The sequence below is a fragment of the Lytechinus pictus genome, chromosome 15, assembly GCF_037042905.1.
Source record: "Lytechinus pictus isolate F3 Inbred chromosome 15, Lp3.0, whole genome shotgun sequence".
Lineage (NCBI taxonomy): Eukaryota > Metazoa > Echinodermata > Echinoidea > Temnopleuroida > Toxopneustidae > Lytechinus > Lytechinus pictus.
Window position 1 is genome coordinate 27,447,874 of NC_087259.1, and position 21,422 is coordinate 27,469,295.

Below are 21,422 nucleotides of genomic sequence, written 5' to 3' on the forward strand. Positions count from 1 at the left end.
CTACAAAATTACATACATGTATGTATGCAGGGTTTTCAAGAATTTTGATAGTCATTTCCTAAAAATCGTTGGGTTGAAAAAATAAAGACTGGCAGCTTCAATAGTTAAAACCATCGATATGAGCTAGTTAACGGTTAAACTTAAATTAAATAAAATCTCAAAATCATTAGTCTCTACATAAACTGAAAAATTAAGAAATTTTGTGATCATATTAAAATGCTAAATTTGTATTGATTCTTAAAAAGATATAAAACAAGTTTTAATTAGGAGAAAATTCAAATCCCTGATTTTCTGTGTGCGCTTTGTGGTGGCTTCACGTGCAAGACCATCCTAAACTTTATTAAGAATATGTTGCACTTCCACAAACCTTTTGAATCCCCCAAATATTGATATATTGATGAGATGACTTGTCACGATAATAAATTCAAATAATACCCTCACGGACCGTTGTGACCCTTATTTAACACCAAAAGGGAATTGCAGGAACTGGTAAAAGACATTTTAAAAACTTATATGTCAACCATGTTTGTAATGTAATTTTATTCAATAAAGCCAAAACAAAATTTCGGAGATCCATCTTTAAAAAAAAAATTATTGTAATTTACCCGATAATATGATGTTTGAATTGGCATACATGTATTCCCAAGAATGTATGTGTCCTGACATGCTTTTATGTCAATTAAAACCTTGTACTAGTAAAAGGAATACGATTTTAATAGCCGATAACACGATATCTGTTTTCATTTGCTCCTTAAAATTACTACAAAATGGATGCACTCTGATGCCAATTGTGTTCGTTATATTAAGTAATTGTTTATCTAGATTCTTCAGTTATTACAGACTCGGTGTTTAATATCCCTGATCTCCCGATAACGTGCCAAAAAATGTATTTTACGATGCGGTTGTACGTTGTGAACATGTTTTGACATGCATTTTGTTTCTTTTCACTTACTTAGAGATCGACCAATGCTTATCCTCTCCCTGTCAAAATGGAGGCACTTGTTCGTCGAGCAATGGTGTTTATCTATGCACGTGTCCTGACACACATGAGGGGACCAACTGCGAAACGGGTATAACTCCTCATGATTTCCATCTCATTTAATACCATATTTATTCACAATGAATCTCTTCATACACCTCAAGAAAATGGAGCAAAATGTTTTGAAATGGGCATTTCTGGGCTAGGGACACCTCCTATGTGTGACACAGCATTTCTAATTTCAGAATGCAAAATCGCATGTAAGGAGCTTTCTCAGTAGGCCTATATGACATTGCTAATGATGCAACGTTCCCCCTATTGTCCTGCAATATGTGTGTATAAAACTGTAAATAATAAAAGAAAGAATTGAAAATAATCAATAGCCATAAAAAGATTGTGTTGAAAGTACACAAACAATCAAATATAGATAGAATGATGTCTGAAGTTCCAAGTAAGTAATCGTGGAGATTTAAACAAGGAAAAGCAAACAAGCAACCTGACGTTAGAAGTGGTCGTTGTTTGCTTCTGAGCAATCATTAAACAATCAGGGGGGTGAGGTTAACATGAATCCTTCATCTTGTTTTAAGGTGAAATAATCTCAGTATTTATGCGGTAGCACTTAATATTCCAGTGATCATCTAGCTTTTATCCCCATACCATTGATTCATACTAATAACATAATTATGAATACGTTTGTTTCTTTGACATATCAGAGAAGACTACCTGTGTCGTTGTTGGGTGTCCCTCAGGCGAAACATGTACTACCGAATCTAACGTGTGTGAATGTAGTGGGAATACAGTAAGAAATAACAACGGTGTGTGCAGAGGTTAGTATTGCGTTCCATCAAAGTTCTTATTGAATCGCGTACCGGACGTGACGTTTAAATCCTGTCCGAGAAACAATGGATAGAATTCCGATTATAATACCCGGATGCGTTAAAAACTGTTCATAAAGTAACGAGCGACTTAACGAACGACTGATAACCCTTTCTTGTGGTAAATCATATAGGCCTACACCAGATTTTCATTGATATTGGTGTTGATTTAGCACCTTAGAAAGGATCACCAATCGTTCCTAAAGCTTATGAAACACCAGCTTGGAACGTAGTTTTAGGTGGTAATTAATCAGCTAATTATTTGCGCAAGAAATGTAAACTTAAGTACTTACTAAGTCTTACAAACAGATTTACGAAAGCCCATCAAGATTACATCTAGACTAAATTTAAACCACACTTCTATGGAATGCTTTGTTTCATCCAACTTATTCAATATTAAAAAAAAAGATTAAATGATTAATTAAAATTGATTACATCCTCACGCCCTCACATTTTCATTTCAAAACGTCTTACCAAAAAAAAGTTTTTCAGCTGTATGATTAAGATCATTTTTCCTCAGTGAATGAGATGGTAAATTGTAATCCATAAAAATTTGTGCAGTTAGCTTCGGGTAAACTAAACTATTACAATCCAAACCATACAATCAGTGCATTTTATTTATAGCTCTTCAATATAACACTTACCGGTAATAAAATTATTTGTATATGTATTTAATTGAATGATAAAGCGTGTGTGATAATAACACAGAAAGAACTGTTTGAATAAGATATGTTGGTTTGAAACTATATGAACCCATGTTTACAAGCTGAAATTACTGATGGTGTAAGCAGAAGGGTAAATGGCATTTAAGGTAATAATTTCAAGCAAGGAAGAAAGCGCACATCAGTAGACAAAAAATGGCTGGTAAACGATAAGACATTTTTTGCACATACGAGAGCGGCACAAAGAAAATGAGATGGAAGAAAGTGGTTTTTATCGCTAACCACTTGATCTTGTTTGCTCGACGTGAATACTCTTCATGAACCTTCTGGGGATAGGTAAACCTTTTTTGCATTCAATATGTGAGAATCCTGAATATAGATGCCAGCAGATTAACTGATATTAAATTACGTAATTCACTTTACACATTAGCCTTACATGATTACATATTCATTCATTTATCTCAATATATTTATTTTTCTTCTTGTTCAAGCACCCCGAAGTGCCTTCACTATACAAATTGTGATCGTGGCATTCCAAACCATCACAGACTTTCAGGACATCGTCAACAATCAAAATTCAGCAACTTCTATGGAAATCAGACAGAGTCTTACTGTCATCGTAAGCATTTTTTAAGCAATATTATAGTTGAAGTTAGAATGGAACAGAATAAGAGAAAAAATACTTATTCTATTGAAAATTGCCTTCTGAGCTTTTGGAGTTCGGCGACTTTTCTTGTTTTCAGTGCATTATATTAGCAAGAGTCCCATTGTATTCATTTTAATTTATTTGTTATTAATCAATGGAATAATTCAATTATAATCGATATCTATCCAGATTATGTGCCTCTTTTTATTGATATTTGTGTTGTTTATGCGTATAAGTTATTTTTGTAACTTAATTTGATCCTTCAATTGTAAAGATTTTGTTCATACATTCAATCATGTGTCACCTCATCTACAAGCACTACTTGCTTACAACGGTATACTGTCATATGTTATCTGCATATAAAGGTGTAGTTCTGGATTGATTTCAATGGCGACAAATGCCTGATATATATAATGTAGACTTATACGTGTAAGTTTTAGATGAATAAATTACCTAAATCATCGAAAAAGCTAAAAAGGGTGAATACGAATTCAAGTTTGAAGATAAAAGAATATCAATTAATTTATCCGAATTCATTTGTTATTTGCAGTTATTTACAGTGTATAGAAGACGGTATGGGACGCTCTTCATCGGCGTGATCATCAGAAGCTTTTCTCTCGGGAGCCTCGAAGTCGAGGCTGATCTCATGTTCGGTGAACCCGAAAACCCCACAGACACACAACAACCCCCAACAAATAACATGGAAATTGCCGATGTATTTACAAATAGTCTCCAGACCATGGACAATGCAAGTACTACTGGCGACTTTGTGTTGGATACAACAAGAACGACCGTTACTGGTGAGCTGTGAATCAAATCCTATCTTTTCAGGGAAGTGGGCCTGCGTTATTCTTTCACTGACGACGTCAAAAGGGGCAGAGTTGCAAAATACAATTTTCCTGAAATTGTGTACGAACTTGACGGAGGAGCTGGCTGTAGACCCTCTTGGTATGACAGTGCAGCCCACGTTGGTTTTTTAAGTCAAATGACAGAAATGGCCGCTCACTTTGGAAGAAAAGGGAAAATTATATATTTCCATCGTGTTTTCTTTCGATCATGCTGGGGGCATCATTGAAAAGACTTATTAAGCCTTTAAAGAGAGACCAGCTGTATTAGTTTATATATTCGTTGGACATGTTTATTCGCACTGATAGAAAACTCGTTCCTCCAAATACTACCAAGAAACAGTAGACCAGTTAGTTTGACCAAGGGGCGGATCCAGGAATTTCCAAGGGGGCCACATTTTCCCCCGAAGAAAATTTGACTAGCCCAAAAAAAGGGTCATCTAAAATTTAAGGTTATTTTGTCGGCGGAAAATATGACAAGCAAAAAAAAAGTCGTCTTTTTTTAAAAGGGGGACTCACTTGGGCTGACGATGAGCTGCGACGTACTCTAGACTGTGGGATGGCCGCAGTTCTTAGACATGATAATATGTAAAATATTACGTAGATCTGCCATTGTTCTGCTTGGGCGACCCTCGTAAGCATGGGTGGGGGTGCTGGATATTGATCCACCTCTTTTTTACGGAGCCCAAGTTGGGAGTTTAAGCCCCTTACTCCTACCCCTTCCCCCTCTATATCTGCTACTGAAAAATGTTTGAATGTAAATTCATAATTCGTTTTTTGTTCAGATACCGATGAGTGTTCCAACAGTACGTTCAACGATTGTAGCCAGTATGCTGACTGCACAAACACGGTCGGTAGCTTTACATGCGCATGTCTGGATGGCTTCCAAGACACATCTCCTACTGATGAAGACCTTGGAAGACAATGTGAAGGTTAGATATTGATGTCATAGATAATTGCCCTCTTTTTGTTAATGTTATTTACCTCTACTTTTTATCATTCCTAAACAATAGAATACCATTAAAGTAATATATAAATAAATGTATAAAATTTTGTTTCACACTTCTGTGCGCATGTCTATATAATTTCCTATATAATCTGTATCTATAGGCCTCAGGGGTGGTGATCCTGGGGGCCGGGGGCACAGTGCCCCCACTTTTTGAAGCTCTGAAAGTGTCCTTTTTTACGCAAGAAAAATGCTCCCTCACGAACGTGTACTGTGCCCCTTTCACCTGAGGAGGACCCGTTTAAAGTTTTACCAGGTGCCCATTCTCGTATTAGTGCCCAAATTTACCGAATAATGCCCCCTCACGAACGTGTTCTGTGCCTCTTCCACCTGAGAAGGACGCGTTTAATGCGTAAACAAGTGCCCCTTGCCCTCTTGTAAGTGCCCTATCTCGTATCAGTCCCCCATTTTTACCCAAGAAAAGTGCCCCTCACGAACGTGTTCTGTGCCCCTTGAGAAGGACCCGTTTTATGTGTGAACAAGTGCCCCTTGCCTCCTATCTCGTATCAGCCATTTTTCATCATATGAGCTATATGTAATGTAATTCACGGGACGTTTACCTTTTATTGAAATGATGTTAAAACTATAAAAAAAAAAATAATAATTCAATGCAAAGCCATCTTCGAATAATACCTGTCTTTGCAAAAAAAAATATTGCCCAGCCATTCTTTTTTATTTGTTTCTAGATTTCAACGAATGTAGCAATTCAAAGATCTGTCCAGAGTTTGCTACTTGCATGAACTCTCCTGGTAGTTTCTCGTGTACATGCTTGCCTGGATTCACTGGTAATGGCAGTAGCTGCACACCGGGTTAGTATAATTCTCTTTTATTAATCTTATTTCTTAATAATGTAATTGGAAATGAATAGGTTTGGAATTTACCAAATAGAATATGGAACGGAGTCCGCTCTTTCACTTCTTTTCATAAAAATTAACATTCCAAAAAGTTTATAAAAGCGCAAAATAAATCCAATTATTATTATCTCCTTTGATATATTAAAAGGTTTCAAAGGTACGTACACGTGTGTCTTATTGCCTGAGGAAATGATATGTATTACCGTATATCTTTTTAAGATACCATGACCGATCAATTAAATTAGTCATTGCTTTTCTTTTCTGTAAGCGAAAGAAACTTCTGGTTACGTGTTAGGCATCTTCTATTTTTATTAGAATCCATATCAATATTTACTATATAACAATCTGTTTGAACATGTATTCTTTTCAATCACACAGTAGATGAATCTGGCGTCCTTAGCGACGCAGAACTTGCAGGACTTGTAATCGGGGGAGTGGTCATCGTCTTCCTCGTCTTCATCATAATCATAACAAGCTTCATATTGATTCGTCGAATGATGTTAAGGCGGACAAAATCAGAAAAGACTATTAATCGTCTTGGTCCACTCAACGGAGGGAGAGGTGCAGGGCCCTTCATCAATGGATATTACGGAGACGATTATCCGCTAGCAGACTACCCATCCGAAATGGAACTCGGACCCATCGATAAACCGGGATATCATAATGGTGCTTATTACCGAGAGGTAAGTATTTCATTTCATCTGAAAGGGCCCGCCCACATAAATGATTTTTTTAAAGATATTTGTTGTGACAAAGTTTTGATCAAAAACTATCTTGCGTGAGTATAGACAGGCATTCGTTTATTTTGATTGGCCTCCCATAAGTAGAAAAATAAAGTAACATCACTTCGGTGGCGAATCGTCAGAGAAATGATATATTCTGGTAAAATCATAAAGATCCTATTTCAAAGTACATCAAATTTACGTAATCATTTCAAAACAGATGAAGAGTAAAAACAACTTTTGTAACATCAACAAAAGACACTGCGTATGTAATTGTTTGCATATTCATGAATTTTAATTCCTTACCATTCACAAAGAGGGTGGAGGTGCAAATTTCCAAGCATGGAATGGCAAGCCAATAAAGTTAGATTAAATGAATTATTTGGATATGTAAATATTGATAGCATAATTTTTAACGTGTCAAATTGAGTGATTACATCATTAAGTCGAATGTAATCTTGAAAAGATGAGATGGAAAAATCTGTACCTATTAAAAATCAAGTCCACCCCAGAAAAAAGGTTGATTTGAATCATTGAGAAAAATAAAAAACCATAACATTGAAAATTTCACAAAAAATGGATGTAAAATAAGTTATGACATTTTAAAGTTTCCCTTATTTTTCACAAAACATTTATGCTCAATTCAGTGATATGCAAATGACAGAGTCGATGATGTCCCTCATTATTTCTTTTGTTTTTATTGCTCGAATTCTCCAATATTTCAATTTTTACAGATTTTACAATAATGACAATTTTGTTCAACCCCAAAATGTTAAAACAATGATAATTACACAGGTTGAGAGAGGAATGAAACTTCGTTTCACATGGCAATGAGGAGAAGATTAGAATATTTCATATTGTTATTAACTATTTTTGTGAAATTAAGCAAAACTTTAAAATTAGAAAGTCAAAAAGGGGCCTAAGCTTTCGATCCTAGCAGAATCTTTGTCGGAGGCAAAATGAAACTTTAAAATGTCACAACTTTCTTACTTTACATCAATTTTTAATGAAATTTTTAATTTTATGTATGTTTGATTTTTCTCTTTTTATTCAGACCAACTTTCTGTTGGGATGGACTTGTCCTTGAAGTTTAATTCTCGTTAAGCCTCATTTCCCAAATGGCCTTCTTCCCATTCTCATTTAGCCTATTGCTCAAATGATCTAGTTTACACTTCGTCTTCTTAATATTACCTTTCACTTTGAGAAATGAAAATTTGGTCCATAAACAGTTCATAATGGTGTTGGAACAAGTTAATGGAGAATGAAATGGGTATTGCAAGCTCCATTGGAAATAGGACAGAATGGTAAATGAGCTAAATGGCAATTAGACCAAATGATTAGTAGACGATGTAGGATTAGTCCATGTTGCATAGACCGAGATGCAGTATACCAGCATTGAATATATGGTGACAATCAGCATGTTTCTTCATTATTTGTTTTCCTTTTTAGCCCGAAGAAAGAGAGGGATTTAGTAGACCGTATATGACTGCAGGAGAAAATGAACAAGTAAGCCCCATTTAACTTCCTAAAAGAACATCACGTTGGCCTTCAGAAAACTTGGATTATGCATCAAATTTGAAATTAATTTTTTCATTACTTCTTGAGTTTAATTTGTAATATTTCTTCTCATGTTTTTTATTTCATGTGTATCTTTATATTGTTTTATGAAATATTTCTTAAGCCACGATGATGTTTTTTGATAAATTTGGAATCGTCAAACGTTATCGATACTTCACCATAAATGAAATAGCTGTATTGTTGGTGCTTGTCTTTGAATTGCGTAATTAACAATTAACTAGTTTTGAACAGTCTTAAATTTATCAAAATTGAGTTGTGTGTTTGTATGTGTGTGTGATTTATTATTCAGTAAGAGTTTGTTAAATAGTGTGCAATGACACTCATTAAGCATACTCTTTGATTACAATTTCCTATCATAATACTTAATCCTTCTTTTATTTAATTTCTCCATTTTCAATTCTCTCACCCCCCCCCCCTTCTCTCTCTGCCCATTATGTTCCCATTTTATTCAGATGCCGCACTATTGATAGCACCAGCACGCTGGCGCTTCAATTCAATTATTGCGGACACAACGCGACATCTTTGGGGAAGTAAATATTGTACATATTGATTTTTATCTCAGGGCCCTCAAGGACAGCAGTTTGGTAACTGATGAGGCCACCCTGATTGAATAAAACTGAAAATAAATAAAATAAGGGAGTAAGCATTTTATTTACGTTTTGTCGAAGAAACTATTTTATCCAAGAGAAAATATTTTTTTATTTAACGTGCCATGTTTCAAGAGATGTATTATACTCAGGCGATTCTTGGAGGAGATGGGAACGAGATATTTTCAGCAACCAATGGTCAAGAATCATCTAGTCGATTAAGCCTAAGGGAATCACCGCGCTTGGTTATATATTTCGTATAAATCTTTTGAATGTAATACACTTAGAAAATTTATCCTAAAAAAATCCTGCAGCAGTCTCAAGAACACCTGTAATCTTACCAGATTACGTAATATTGCATTGTATCGTGTAAAATTACTGGAAATTGTTTTTGGTGTATGGCATCATACAAATTTCTTGAAATAAAACAGCATTTCCCCCTTTTTCAGCAGACCTGTTCTGTTAAATTGTAGAACAATTCCAGTTTTAAGTATTTACAGAATGATTCTGTTATTGCTTTCTGCATTATCTTGTTTTTTCTGTAAAATCAGGCTTTTAAACAGTGTAGAGGTCAATCACTATTTAGATTTAAAGATTATTTAAAGGAGAATGAAACTCTTGGAGCAAGTTAGCTTTTGTGAAAGCAGAAAAATCAAAGAATAAGATCAACAAAAGTTTGAGTAAAATAGGACTAGCAATAGAAGAGTTATGAGCATTTGAATGTCGAGATCACTAATGCTATGGAGATCCTCCCATTGGCAATGCGACCAAGATCTATGATGTCACAGATGAACAACTCTCCCCTTTTGGACACTGAAAATATACCCCAAAACATCTCTTTTTGCTCATTCTAATCATATGACAAACGATTCATCAATGATATAATGTTGTGGAACCTCTGTACTTGTCCTCTCATAAAGAGAACACCTCTCCTTGTGATAGACTCTATAAAAGTGAGAATATAAGTGAAATAAGTACTAAAGTAATGAGGGAGTTGTACGTGTGTGACATCACAGATCTTGGTCGCATTGCCAATGGGAGGATCTACATGGCATTAGTGATCTCAATATTCAAATGCTCATAACTTTCTTATTATTCATTCAATCTTCCTCAAACTTTCAACAATATGTTTCTTTGATTTTTCTCTTTGATATGGATTCAGCTGGTTTCAAGGGTTTCATTCTCCTTTAAGCAATCGAAGATAATATGTCATATTTAATAGCTGGTGTTCTGATTCACTTCGTTCAATGTGGTGTCCCATAAGGCTACATTCTAGACTCGCCATTATTTCTGCTCTATGCCAATGAAATTTTTTATACATCCTCCATAACTATCTTTGTTATTACTCGCTGACGACACAAATATATTTTCTCCTAGAAATCTCGCTGATATATTGAAATTCCAGTCCCTTTGTCTTTTGATGACATGTTTAATTTCATTAGCTCTGCCCATACATACCTAATTCGTATATGTGGAAACTTTCATCTTACACACCTCACACAATATAATTTATTACCTCTAAATCTTTTTGACATTAGCGACTACACATTTGGAATAATCTTTCAGACAATATTGAATCTTGTTCGACCATAATCCTTAAAAGTAATTCTTAGCGAAACTATCATACAGTGTTATGCATCCCATAGGCCTACTCCAAATTAACATATTGCTCACATAATTGTTCGCGTTCGTTCTTATTCTCATTATACTAAATCGATACCTGTATCAGTGCATATGTTGCAGTAAATAATACTCTTATGGGGTGTTGCAAGAAAATATTTGCGATCAATTGCAAATATTCTGTTGCAATTTTACAACTGATAGATAAACTTTAGCTGTAGCAAATCAGATTAAACTTCTAGTTTCAAAGAGCAGATTAGCAATCAATCACTAATTTGAAATTAACTACAAAACATATGATTGATTCAAGGACCAAAAATAAACTTGCAATTGATCGCAAGTTTCTTGCAACACCCCATTAGTCACAAACATTTCATGAGGTTGTCATCAATTTCCAACTCGACCGCTCACGACAGTGTTCTCTTGCGATCATTGGGTGATATCATTGATTACGTTATTTAAAAAATAGTAATATTCACATGTCTTATTTTGTATTTGATATGTATTATAACTACATCCCTTATATTATTGTGGGTTATTTTGTAAATTGTGTATGTAAACATTTTATATTGTGTATGTTCAGATATTATTTTGTATTGTGTATGATATTTTGAGCGCAGATGTTGCAGGAAACCATATATTTATGTCATGTATGTGTGGGTGAATGTGAAATATTTAGATCATTTATTGTCTTTGTGAACAATCATTTACTCTATATAATCAAGAAGGGTACTCGGGTTATTATCCGAATATTAAAATACAAGATTTAAGGGTTCAAATCCTGCTGAATGACAGATATTGCCACACAACGTCCCCCTACGTGGGGCTGTGCCATCCATAATGGATATTACCACTTACCTCAACTTTACCAATGTTACCTTCCAGAAAATTTACTATGATATCAAAATGAAATATTAATAGGACGCAAAATCACCTAACCCCAATATGCAAAGAAGAGATGATGTTTATATGCACTCAATGTTTTTCATATCTTTTATTACATAATATGTATGGGGTATCAAATTGTTCATCTCGTAATGTATGACATGCAACCTGTAAAAATAATCAATATTCTTGGTTATAGTGACTCAGTGGAAAACTTTATTACTTTGGTTTATCTATTTTTCGTTTGAAAAACATTTTAATATGGTAACACAAATATAACAAAAATAAAGATTTATCAATAAATCAGAATATCCGTTATTGAACATAAAATCACTAGCTGAAGACGGATATTCATCGTAAGCAAATGTGCTAAAGAATAGGACACACCGAAACATATATTTCTAAGCAACGCCATGACCATTGAAATAAATAAGTTTGAAATCAAAGTATTTATATGTTAAAATAATGAATCGTCCTGCTGCGACAGGCTTATCATGATATGGCCCAGTCGGAAGTAACATGCTTAGACTTGCTTTATGATGCCCGCATACCATTCGTTTTGTGCTGGATTGTTTTGGGAAACAAAGTAAAATTCTAAATTGTCAAAACATTCTTGTCTTAAATACTATTTTAGTGTATTTTCAGTGTCGTGGTAGTTGATTTCCCCTTAAATGATTTTTTTTACTGGGGTGGATTCGAACTGTAAGGTACATACATTTACTTAACTTATATTGAATGTGTAGATGCATCGAAGTGCATGCATATTGTGTTTTTATGTCAATATGCACTGTTCATAAAATTTAAAACTGGCCTTTCATATTTTTGTTGGTGTTGATTCTGTGTTTGATATGAATGGTTCAAGAGGAATTAGTTCAAAGAAATTGTCAAATAGCTTGACGAATACTTTTGTATTTATTTTTTAATTCAAAATATTTATAAAAAAGAAAGGAAAAGAAAAAAGGATTAATCAAGCTATTAGACAATTTCTTCGAACTAATTTCCATTTAACCGTTCAAATCAAACAATAATCAACACTATTATATAGGCTAGTTTTCATGAAACAATTACAGTATATTATAATGGTATTATGTGCTAGACACACAGATTGTCAGGTGGTCTTAAACTTATGCAAACGATAGTAATTATTCATATTTCTTACCTCGTCAATAATTCACCGAGTTTTTAGTATTTCAATGAATAATTTGTGAAAATCTTGGCTGGTACCAAGATTTTCATGAATTCGATTATTATGTAGATTTCACTTTCCATCAGGTGGGATAGCAGAACAAAAAGAGAGTCACTAAATATAATGTAGATAGTAAATTATTTATACAATCAAAGGGAATTGTACTATTATAAAAGCAACATATTAGGAATTATCCATTTCTATTTTCTTTTGAGTTGTATTAGTAATGTTGACAGTATGCTTATATACCGGTGTATGAATATTAAAAGAAGGGTTGTTTTAATAAAATAAATCTCACTACTTTGTTTCATTTCATTGTATTGTTAAAAATGAAAAGTGATTACCCGTAGTGTTTAGTGTTCAATTCTCTTAAATCGCGAGCAATCGGTCTATGGAAACATTGAGTATACGAATATAAGAACTGCCAAAGTCCGTGATTTTTCATTTCAAGGAAATCGAGAAAAAAGAAGGATTTTTTTCTGAATGGCTAATATAACAGAGTTTTATTCAGTTTTCGTTCATTTGGGTCGGGATTTACAACCTTGCCATGTTCGTTTTCAGGACACTGTTAAAGATTTTTAAACAACGTTTACTATATGAATCATACAATAGTTGTTTAAACAGTTTAAATAAGTGTTTTAAATAGAGTACTTTCCTGGAAACATATTTAAACAAAGGTTCAGTCGGCATTGATATGCATTTTGAGAAGAAAACAAGTGTACAAATAATTTGCCATTGCTTGCCATTTAATTCCATACGAGGCATCAAAACACATAGGCAATATGCCTAAATAACATAAAAGGTAATGAACATCAACACAATCTGAATAATGTCGTGAGACATAACAATAGACTACATATGCATTAGAACTGTGGCATACTGAAAGATATGGTCACGTGAACACCAGGAGGGTAGTAACTCCTCCCTGGGGCTGTTGATCACGTGACCCACCCGCAGGATAATAGTTCCCACGGGTATTTCCCCTAAATCTTGGTAATCAACATCTTTGGAGCATGCATATACTTTGATATTAATATTGGTGATCTGTCAGGTTTCAAACAATTTGTTTCTGAACACAAACCTTCTATATAAGGCTATCCTTTCATGCTCCTTACCATTTACGTGTAACAACCAAAATTAGCCACATTATGTAATATGCTTCATTAAGTCTGAAAATACATATGACATGTATATCTATATATCCATACTATGGTTGTATCCGCAACTATCTGTGCACGCTTTCTTGATAAACGCTGTAATTTCCCGCCCAACCTTCTTACCTTATGCAGGCCAAATAGCTACGTTCAGATTTCCTGTGCTCCTAATTACCAACATAAAATCAATATCTCTCCCAACCTCCCAACCAATGCTGACATAATTCTTCCCAACCTCCCAACCATGTCCTGTTTCACAGGAGTATAATAAATCTTGATAGACAAAATTTCCTAAACATTTTCCATGTAGCTAATTCGCATCATAGAGCTCAAAGACTCAATGTCTCTCCCAACCTCCCAACCATGCTGACATAATTCACCCCAACCCCGGGCCCCAACCTCCCAACCATTAGGTGATGTCTCACATGCAGGAGGCATCATATAAAATCGTGATACACAAAATTTCCTAAACATTTTCCATACTCCTAATTTCCCTCATAGAGCTCAAGGACTCAAAGTCTCTCACAACCATGATGATACAATTCTGCCCAGCCTCCCAACCATAATGCAGAGCTGCCAACCTGAACAAGAACATTTCAGTACTGTATTTTCAAGGCTGAAAATCATTATTTTGGTGAGGAAATTAGTATTTTCACAGGAATACCATAGGACAACACATAAACTGAAGCTTAAGAAATCAGTATTTTGCATGAAACCACCAGTATTCTTTTCTATTTTCAGTAATAAATACGGAAAATAAGTACTACTTGGCAGCTCTTAAAATGTAACGTCCCACAGGAACATTATAAATCTTGATACACAAAATTTCCTAAACATTTTCCGTGCTCCTTATTTGCATCATAGAGCTCAAGGACTCAATTTCTCATCCAACCTCCCAACCATGCTGACATAATTCTGCCCAACCTCCCAACCATACATTAAAATCTCACAAGAATATCATAAGTCGTGAAACACAAAATTTCCTATTTATTTTTCATGCTCTTAATTCAACCAAAGAGACTCAAAACTCAATGTCGCTCCAAACTTCACAACCATGCAGACATAATTCTGCCCAGCCTCCCAACCGTGGTGTCTCTCAGGAACATCATAAATCCTGATACACAAAATTTCCTAAACATTTTCCATGCTCCTTATTTGCATCATAGAGCTCAAGGACTCAATGTCTCTCCCAACCTCCCAACCATGCTGACATAATTCTGCCCAACCTCCCAACCATAGACTTAAATCTCACAAGAATATCATAAGTCGTGAAACACAAAATTTCCTAATTATTTTCCATGCTCCTTATTTGCATCACAGAGCTCAAGGACTCAATGTCTCTCCCAACCTCCCAACCATGCTGACATAATTCTGCCCAACCTCCCAACCATAGACTTAAATCTCACAAGAATATCATAAGTCGTGAAGCACAAAATTTCCTAATTATTTTCCACGCTCTGAATTCCATCAAAGAGACTCAAAACTCAATGTCGCTCCAAACCTCCCAACCATGTTGACCTACTGTCGTAATTCTGCCCAGCCTCCCAACCATCATGTCATATTTCTTATGAATATCGTAAATCGTGATACACAAAATTCCTGGATATGGTTATTCTCAACAGTAACTCAGCTCTACGTGTAAAGTCAGCTGGTGTGGTAACACACAACAATCATTTATTGTTACACTGCAATGCTCACAGTCATGTAGCCCCTACACACTATAACCTCGTGTGTCTAAATTTTGTACTGACGTTAGGTCCTCTCCTCTCGATATTATAAAATAAAACCCTGATATTATAAAACAAAAATACATAGGGTGGGAGGGGAGGGAAACTTGTTGCCTCGATGGGATTTTAAACTGCAATGGCTTTATACGAGCACATGTCATTATAGAGCCGTGGTAATAGTATGGAGCGCTTAGAATCATTTGTATTAAGCGCGATATGAATGCTGCATATTATAATGCAAGTTCCCCGCTGTCAGTGATTTATTCACGTGATATGCAACTAGTGATCAGATGCACGTTCTAACTCAATTTAAACTATTTACATAGTTAAACGCCTGACTTATTCTTCAATAAAGCTAACACTTGCCTCTCTCAAAATTTTACTGATCACTAACAATGATCATTACCTTGTTAGGAAATAATGATGCAATAACAATATTAAGCACAGCCTATAACTTCAAGACAAGGCCTACCGCCCCGGCAATCAATGAACGATATATTACAAGGCCGCCATCATTATCAAGTGTTTAATCACTCATGATGGCGGTCTCTTTCATTCCTTTAAATCATTTAGTTTAATGAACAATACATTTTGTTGATATTTACATAATTATTTTCATTGCTATAAATTATGATATTGATTTTTATACATTACCTTAATGCCTTTCTAAAATTATGTTTGTATACTCATCTCTGATGTGAATAAAGAAATAAAATCTGACAATCAATCAATTAATAATAAAAGTAGTGCATAAGCTTGTTGGAATACAGGGGGGCGTTTCATAAGGCTGTTCGTACGTTAAGAGCGACTTTAAGAACGACTGGTGATCCTTTCTTGGGGTAAATGATATACACAAAAACCTTCGTTGGCGAGGGTTTTGCGCGTAAGAAAGGATCACCAGTCGTTCTTAAAGTCGCTCTTAACTTACGAACAGCTTTATGAAACACGTACCCACCAGATCATTCTAAGCAGTATCGTAATCAGCCCCAACAATTGAGGGAGCACAATGAGAAGCGTGTGACAAAATTAGATAACAGTCCCGAGTGAGCGAAGCGATCTGGCAAATATTCAATGACCATTTTGAAACAAAAATCTAAATTTAGACATAATCAGAAAAAAATATAGCTTACCCTTTTCCAATATCTCTGTATTTTTCTCCCTCCTTTTCTTTTTGTTTTTCTTGGTCGTAGAGCCTATTTGTATGTCGGTGGTTCCAAGGGGAAGTAAGGGCTGCTCACTTAAATGCATCGTCGTAAACACGCGTGATCATAAAAATGTGGAAAGACGAGAAGCGCGCGTATTCTGCGTTCAATATTAAAGATGCCAAAAGCAATTAGCCCACTTTTAAAAAAGTGTGTTTTGCAGAATAGAGCCCCCAAAGAAAGAACCCAACCAAACAAAATTATATGTTTCTGGACTATATTATATTCTATCACGTTTATCGACTTCCAAAATTTGTCTGGATTTTTGAGATATCAGAAATTCCATGAAATATTTCATTTTTGCTCATTCTCATGTAAGACAAAATTATTCATCCATAATGGTGATGTGTCCTCTCATAAAAAAGAATACCTGTCCTTGCGGTTGACTGTATTGATGTCAGATAAATTGTAGGTGCAATGCACTCAATTATAATGGGGAAGTGCTTCATGAGTGACATCATCACTGATCTATATATACAAACAGTAAAGTGGACATCACAGAACTTGCTCGCACTGCCAATAGGAGGATCTGCATAGCATTAGTGATCTTAATATTCCAATGATCATAACTTTCTTATAATTCATTAATTTTCTAAAATTTGCATCGATCTGTTTCTTTGATTTTTCTCCTCAATATTCATCATTATTCTTATTTACACACTGTTTAAAATTCATAAGCAACGCTGTTTACTATATGTATCGTAAAATAGTTGTTTAACGGTTTAAACAATCATGCTTAATTTTTTTTTAATCAAATATAAGAAATTAACTTTGTTCTTTAAGATTTTAAATTTCTTTGAGTCGTTGAAAATAATGTGCGAATATTACAAAGGATAATAAGGGTTACTTATCAATATTAAACGAAAACTTTAGAAGGAAAAAGAAATTGTACAATATTTAAAAGTAGGCCTTATTGGAATTATTATTCATGACCATATCCTCTCATGATGAAGCGGATATACATTAACCTTGCAATAAGCTAAAACGTAGGAAATTTTGCATCAACAAAATGGGAGGGGACTTATTATCAATAAGAGAAAACAAATACATGACTGAAAGTTTTTTTAAACAGAGATTAATCATTTTCTGCTAAGTTTCTTGAATCTAGAGAGAGTTGAGCTGGATTTCATATCAAAGGTTAGGTTATTCTATAACTCAGGAAAACGAGTTTTAAAGGAATTCGAAGATATTGTAGATCGAACTAAGGGCAGGTGAATTAGATTGCTTTGACGAGTATAATGAGAATGTATGGTAGAGTTTTTTTATGCATCTTTAGAATGCAAAATTAGGCCAATTTAAGCACTTTGACTGCATTCAAAGATGAATCCACGCATTAACAGTAGTATTAATTATTTGATATAACAAAATATCGCTTTTGTTTTGAAATGTGGGGATGATTGTACAAAATTAGGGCATCTCCCTCTCGGAAAAGCTTGGGGGATACATCCCCACCCTCCCCCTGGATTTTCGCCCTTGGATTTAGTGAATGATCATTAAACATTCAAATAATATTACAAAAGTGACATGGAATGGCGTACAGAATGGGGAGGGGCTTAAGGGCCATGGACCCCCCCCCCCCCCACAGAAAAACCCAATTCTTTCCTTAATTCATTTAACCATCATCAGTTATAATACAATTGCACAGATGCAAAATTAATTACCATCAAACATATTACATATCAATACAAATACAAAATAAACTAACAAAATTATGGTTTGGTGACCTCGGAGAAAGCAGAGCTTATGAAAGGGGCCACCAAGTTAAAATACACACTGAAAATATACAATAAATAATCATTATTACACTAAGTACACTGATGCAACAACAAAAAGGGAGGGGTCTTACTATCAATAAGAGAAAACAAATAAATGACTGAAAGTTTTTTTAAACAGAGATTAATCATTTTCTGCTAAGTTTCTTGAATTTAGAAAGAGTTGAGCTGGATTTTATATCAAAGGTTAGGCTATTCTATAACTCAGGAAAAACGAGTTTTAAAGGAATTCGAAGATATTGTAGATCGAACTAAACGCAGATGAATTAGATTGATTTGACGAGTATAATGAGAGTGTATGGTAGAGTTTTGACCAAAATGTCGTTGAAAAGGGGAGGGAAGAATTTAGCATGGAATTTATACATAACTACGAGGGAGATGAATGATATGGATTTATGTTTAATTGAGAAAATAAAGGCTTAGTAGGACTGCGGTAAGGAGCCGACTGGCGTAAATCCGGTCCGAGTAGTGGGGGCAGTGGCGAACCGTGACCCGGAGGAGACAAAGCATTGGGGGCATAGCATTGTTCACAAACAATACAGTGCCCCTCCAATGCTTTGTCTCCTCCGGGTCACGGTCCGCTACTGAGTGGGGGTGATAGCAATATATTGATCTGACAATTCAAAATATTGGGGACACCCCCACACCAAGGGCTATGTATACGGGGGTACAACATAATACTACCATCTTTCAGTTAAAGGCCTATAACGATTTTTGTTCGATGGCTATTAAGTAATGATTAAATTAAATATAATGAAATATCAATATGCGAGCAAGCAAATTTTCAGTAGTTGCATGGAAGACAAAATGATGTCCAAAAACCTCTTTTAAGTGGTGTACATCACGGGTAATGTACATGTATGTATATAATGTAAATGAGTACAGTATATGCTACCATCTTTCAGTTAAATGTCTATCATGAATTTGTTCGATGGCTATTATTTCAATGGATTTGTTAGGATATAAAAAATGAATTTTAGAAAATGTCAATATGCGAGCGAGCAATAGTTGGAAGACAGAATGATGACCAAAATCGTTTTTCAAGGGGTGTGTAATTGGGAGAAATGCAGTGATTGAGATTAGTGGCAAGTGGGCGAGCCTTGGAAAGTTGTTTCAGTCGTTTAAAATGATGTGCATATAATTACAGATGGTGATTAGGTAAATTATCAATATATCAAACTACCGAAGAAAAGGAAAAAGAAATACAAAAAGTAAATAAGTATTGAACAGTTCATATTTTGTTCATTGAAAACTCATTTGTTCACTGGTTGAAGGTGAGATGAGAATGAATAACGGGAATCATTATTACCGGGATTAAGGGTGCTTATGAAATGATTATAGGTCATCACAGGCCACAATATAAACTTCCAAAAAGGTAAAAATACCACAATGATGAAAAGTGAAAAGAAAATATCGCACAAAGGAAATATTTTCAATAATCTTTAAGATTATATTGGGAGGTGATGCAACATTCAAAATTTGGAACAAAATTCATATGTGAAATATTCATTAGATTGTTATGGAATTAATGTGATTTAAAGTCTCCTATGTATATAAACAGATGAAATTGTAAAGTGTGTGGGAAATATAGATGTCCTATGACTTACCTCTGTGTTTTTTAACATTGATTTGGTCAATGTCATCAGCAACTCATCGTACTCTTAACTTAAAGTAAAGAGTATAACTATATTTTTGTACAAATCATCCCCCGCTTCCACAATTTTTTTCATTGAACTTGAACTTGAATTTTACTATCCAAAAACAATTACAGCATAATAAATCGTGCATCAAAGAAGTATAATGAAATATAATAGTTTACATGCTAATAAGAATCAGAAATAGCATGAATGCTAGTCGGGTCTGGTACCTTTAAATACATGCTCAAATACAAAATATTTGTCTCGTTGAAAAAAAAAGATAAATGAATTATATAAACTTTGTACTGATACAATTAAAGTTTATATACTATTGACATAAACTATACGATACAAATGAAATTTATAGTAATGAGAGTGGATTGACGACTAATACAAAATACATGATGTACACGATAATCTTAAGTTGCTCGCCACTCATTCATTTAACATGTTTAATAGGAACTCTTCATGTGCTCTGCTGAAAGAAAACACAGATGACTTTGTGTTAATACCAATGGGTAAATCGTTCCACAGAGAACTACTTACATATGAAATTGAAAATTTTCCTTTGGTTGTTTTTAGCTTTTTGAATGTACGAATTGCTCAGATAGTATGACCCCATCCCCACATTCACGCCAGTGTATTCAAATGATGTTTTGATTGGTTTATGATCAACCATATCTAAAAAACACTGGTATCTTACAATTCATAAATGGACGTATTACAACCATACTCTAATGACGCAGGCCGCATTCTAAGCGATGAGCGTAGGGATTTGTCATGGCCAAATAAGATTAGATTGGCGCGGGAGCGGAGCGACCGCGCGACATGCGAAATTGGGCAAATTTAAGCACTTTAAGAATCCACGCATTAACAGTAGTATTAATCATTTGATTGAAAAAATTTCGCCTTTGTCTTGAAAAGTTGGGGATGATTGTGCATGCCCCCTCCGCGGGATTTACGCCCATGGTAAGGAGCATTTAATAAAGTGCGAATTACTTTTTTTTTTTAGATCGGGGCCTACATGGCTTATTTAAGTGTGATTTGAAGGTACTCTCATGACAACCCCAGACAACATTTTTGCAATTATTCAAATGGGGTAGTACGATGCTATTATATAAAGTTATCGAACTGAAAATGTCATAATTTAGACAGAACATCAATGGATTTTAATATCTTTGAATAGAAATAATATGAGATTTCAAAGCTAGATGTTCATTCAAAGTTACCAGGAATTGTATATTAACAACCATTGTAAGATTTTTATGAATTTTCTACCGACCCAAAATCCAATTGAAACCAGTTGGATTTCCAACTGGTTTTGAATTGGTTTCAATTGGTTTCAATTGGTTTTGCTCTAATTGGTTTCAACTGGATTTTGGTCCTGTGGAATGCAATTAGCTATCAAATTATCTTGTGAAATCATCATATTTGAGTATTTAGTGAAATAAGAATTAAGGTTTAAATTTCGAGAGAAAAGCCATC

The 21,422-nt window shown here is 34.6% G+C and overlaps 1 protein-coding gene across 2 annotated transcripts in view; it reads left to right on the forward strand.

The window, feature by feature from the left end:
* The window catches only part of LOC129278015 (mucin-2-like), a 52,700-nt gene extending 41,759 nt beyond the window's left edge, over positions 1-10,941 (forward strand). Inside the window, exons 20-28 of one of the 2 annotated variants that reach the window (XM_054914214.2) lie at positions 957-1,070; positions 1,693-1,806; positions 3,008-3,135; positions 3,713-3,962; positions 4,793-4,939; positions 5,700-5,822; positions 6,246-6,550; positions 8,039-8,095; positions 8,620-10,941. In XM_054914214.2, the coding sequence (XP_054770189.2) occupies positions 957-1,070; positions 1,693-1,806; positions 3,008-3,135; positions 3,713-3,962; positions 4,793-4,939; positions 5,700-5,822; positions 6,246-6,550; positions 8,039-8,095; positions 8,620-8,634 (1,253 nt within the window). In that variant the 3' untranslated portion in view covers positions 8,635-10,941. The remainder of the gene's footprint in view (positions 1-956; positions 1,071-1,692; positions 1,807-3,007; positions 3,136-3,712; positions 3,963-4,792; positions 4,940-5,699; positions 5,823-6,245; positions 6,551-8,038; positions 8,096-8,619) is intronic. The other variant, XM_064110427.1, reaches the window with a different exon arrangement.
* Positions 10,942-21,422: the final 10,481 nt, after the last annotated feature.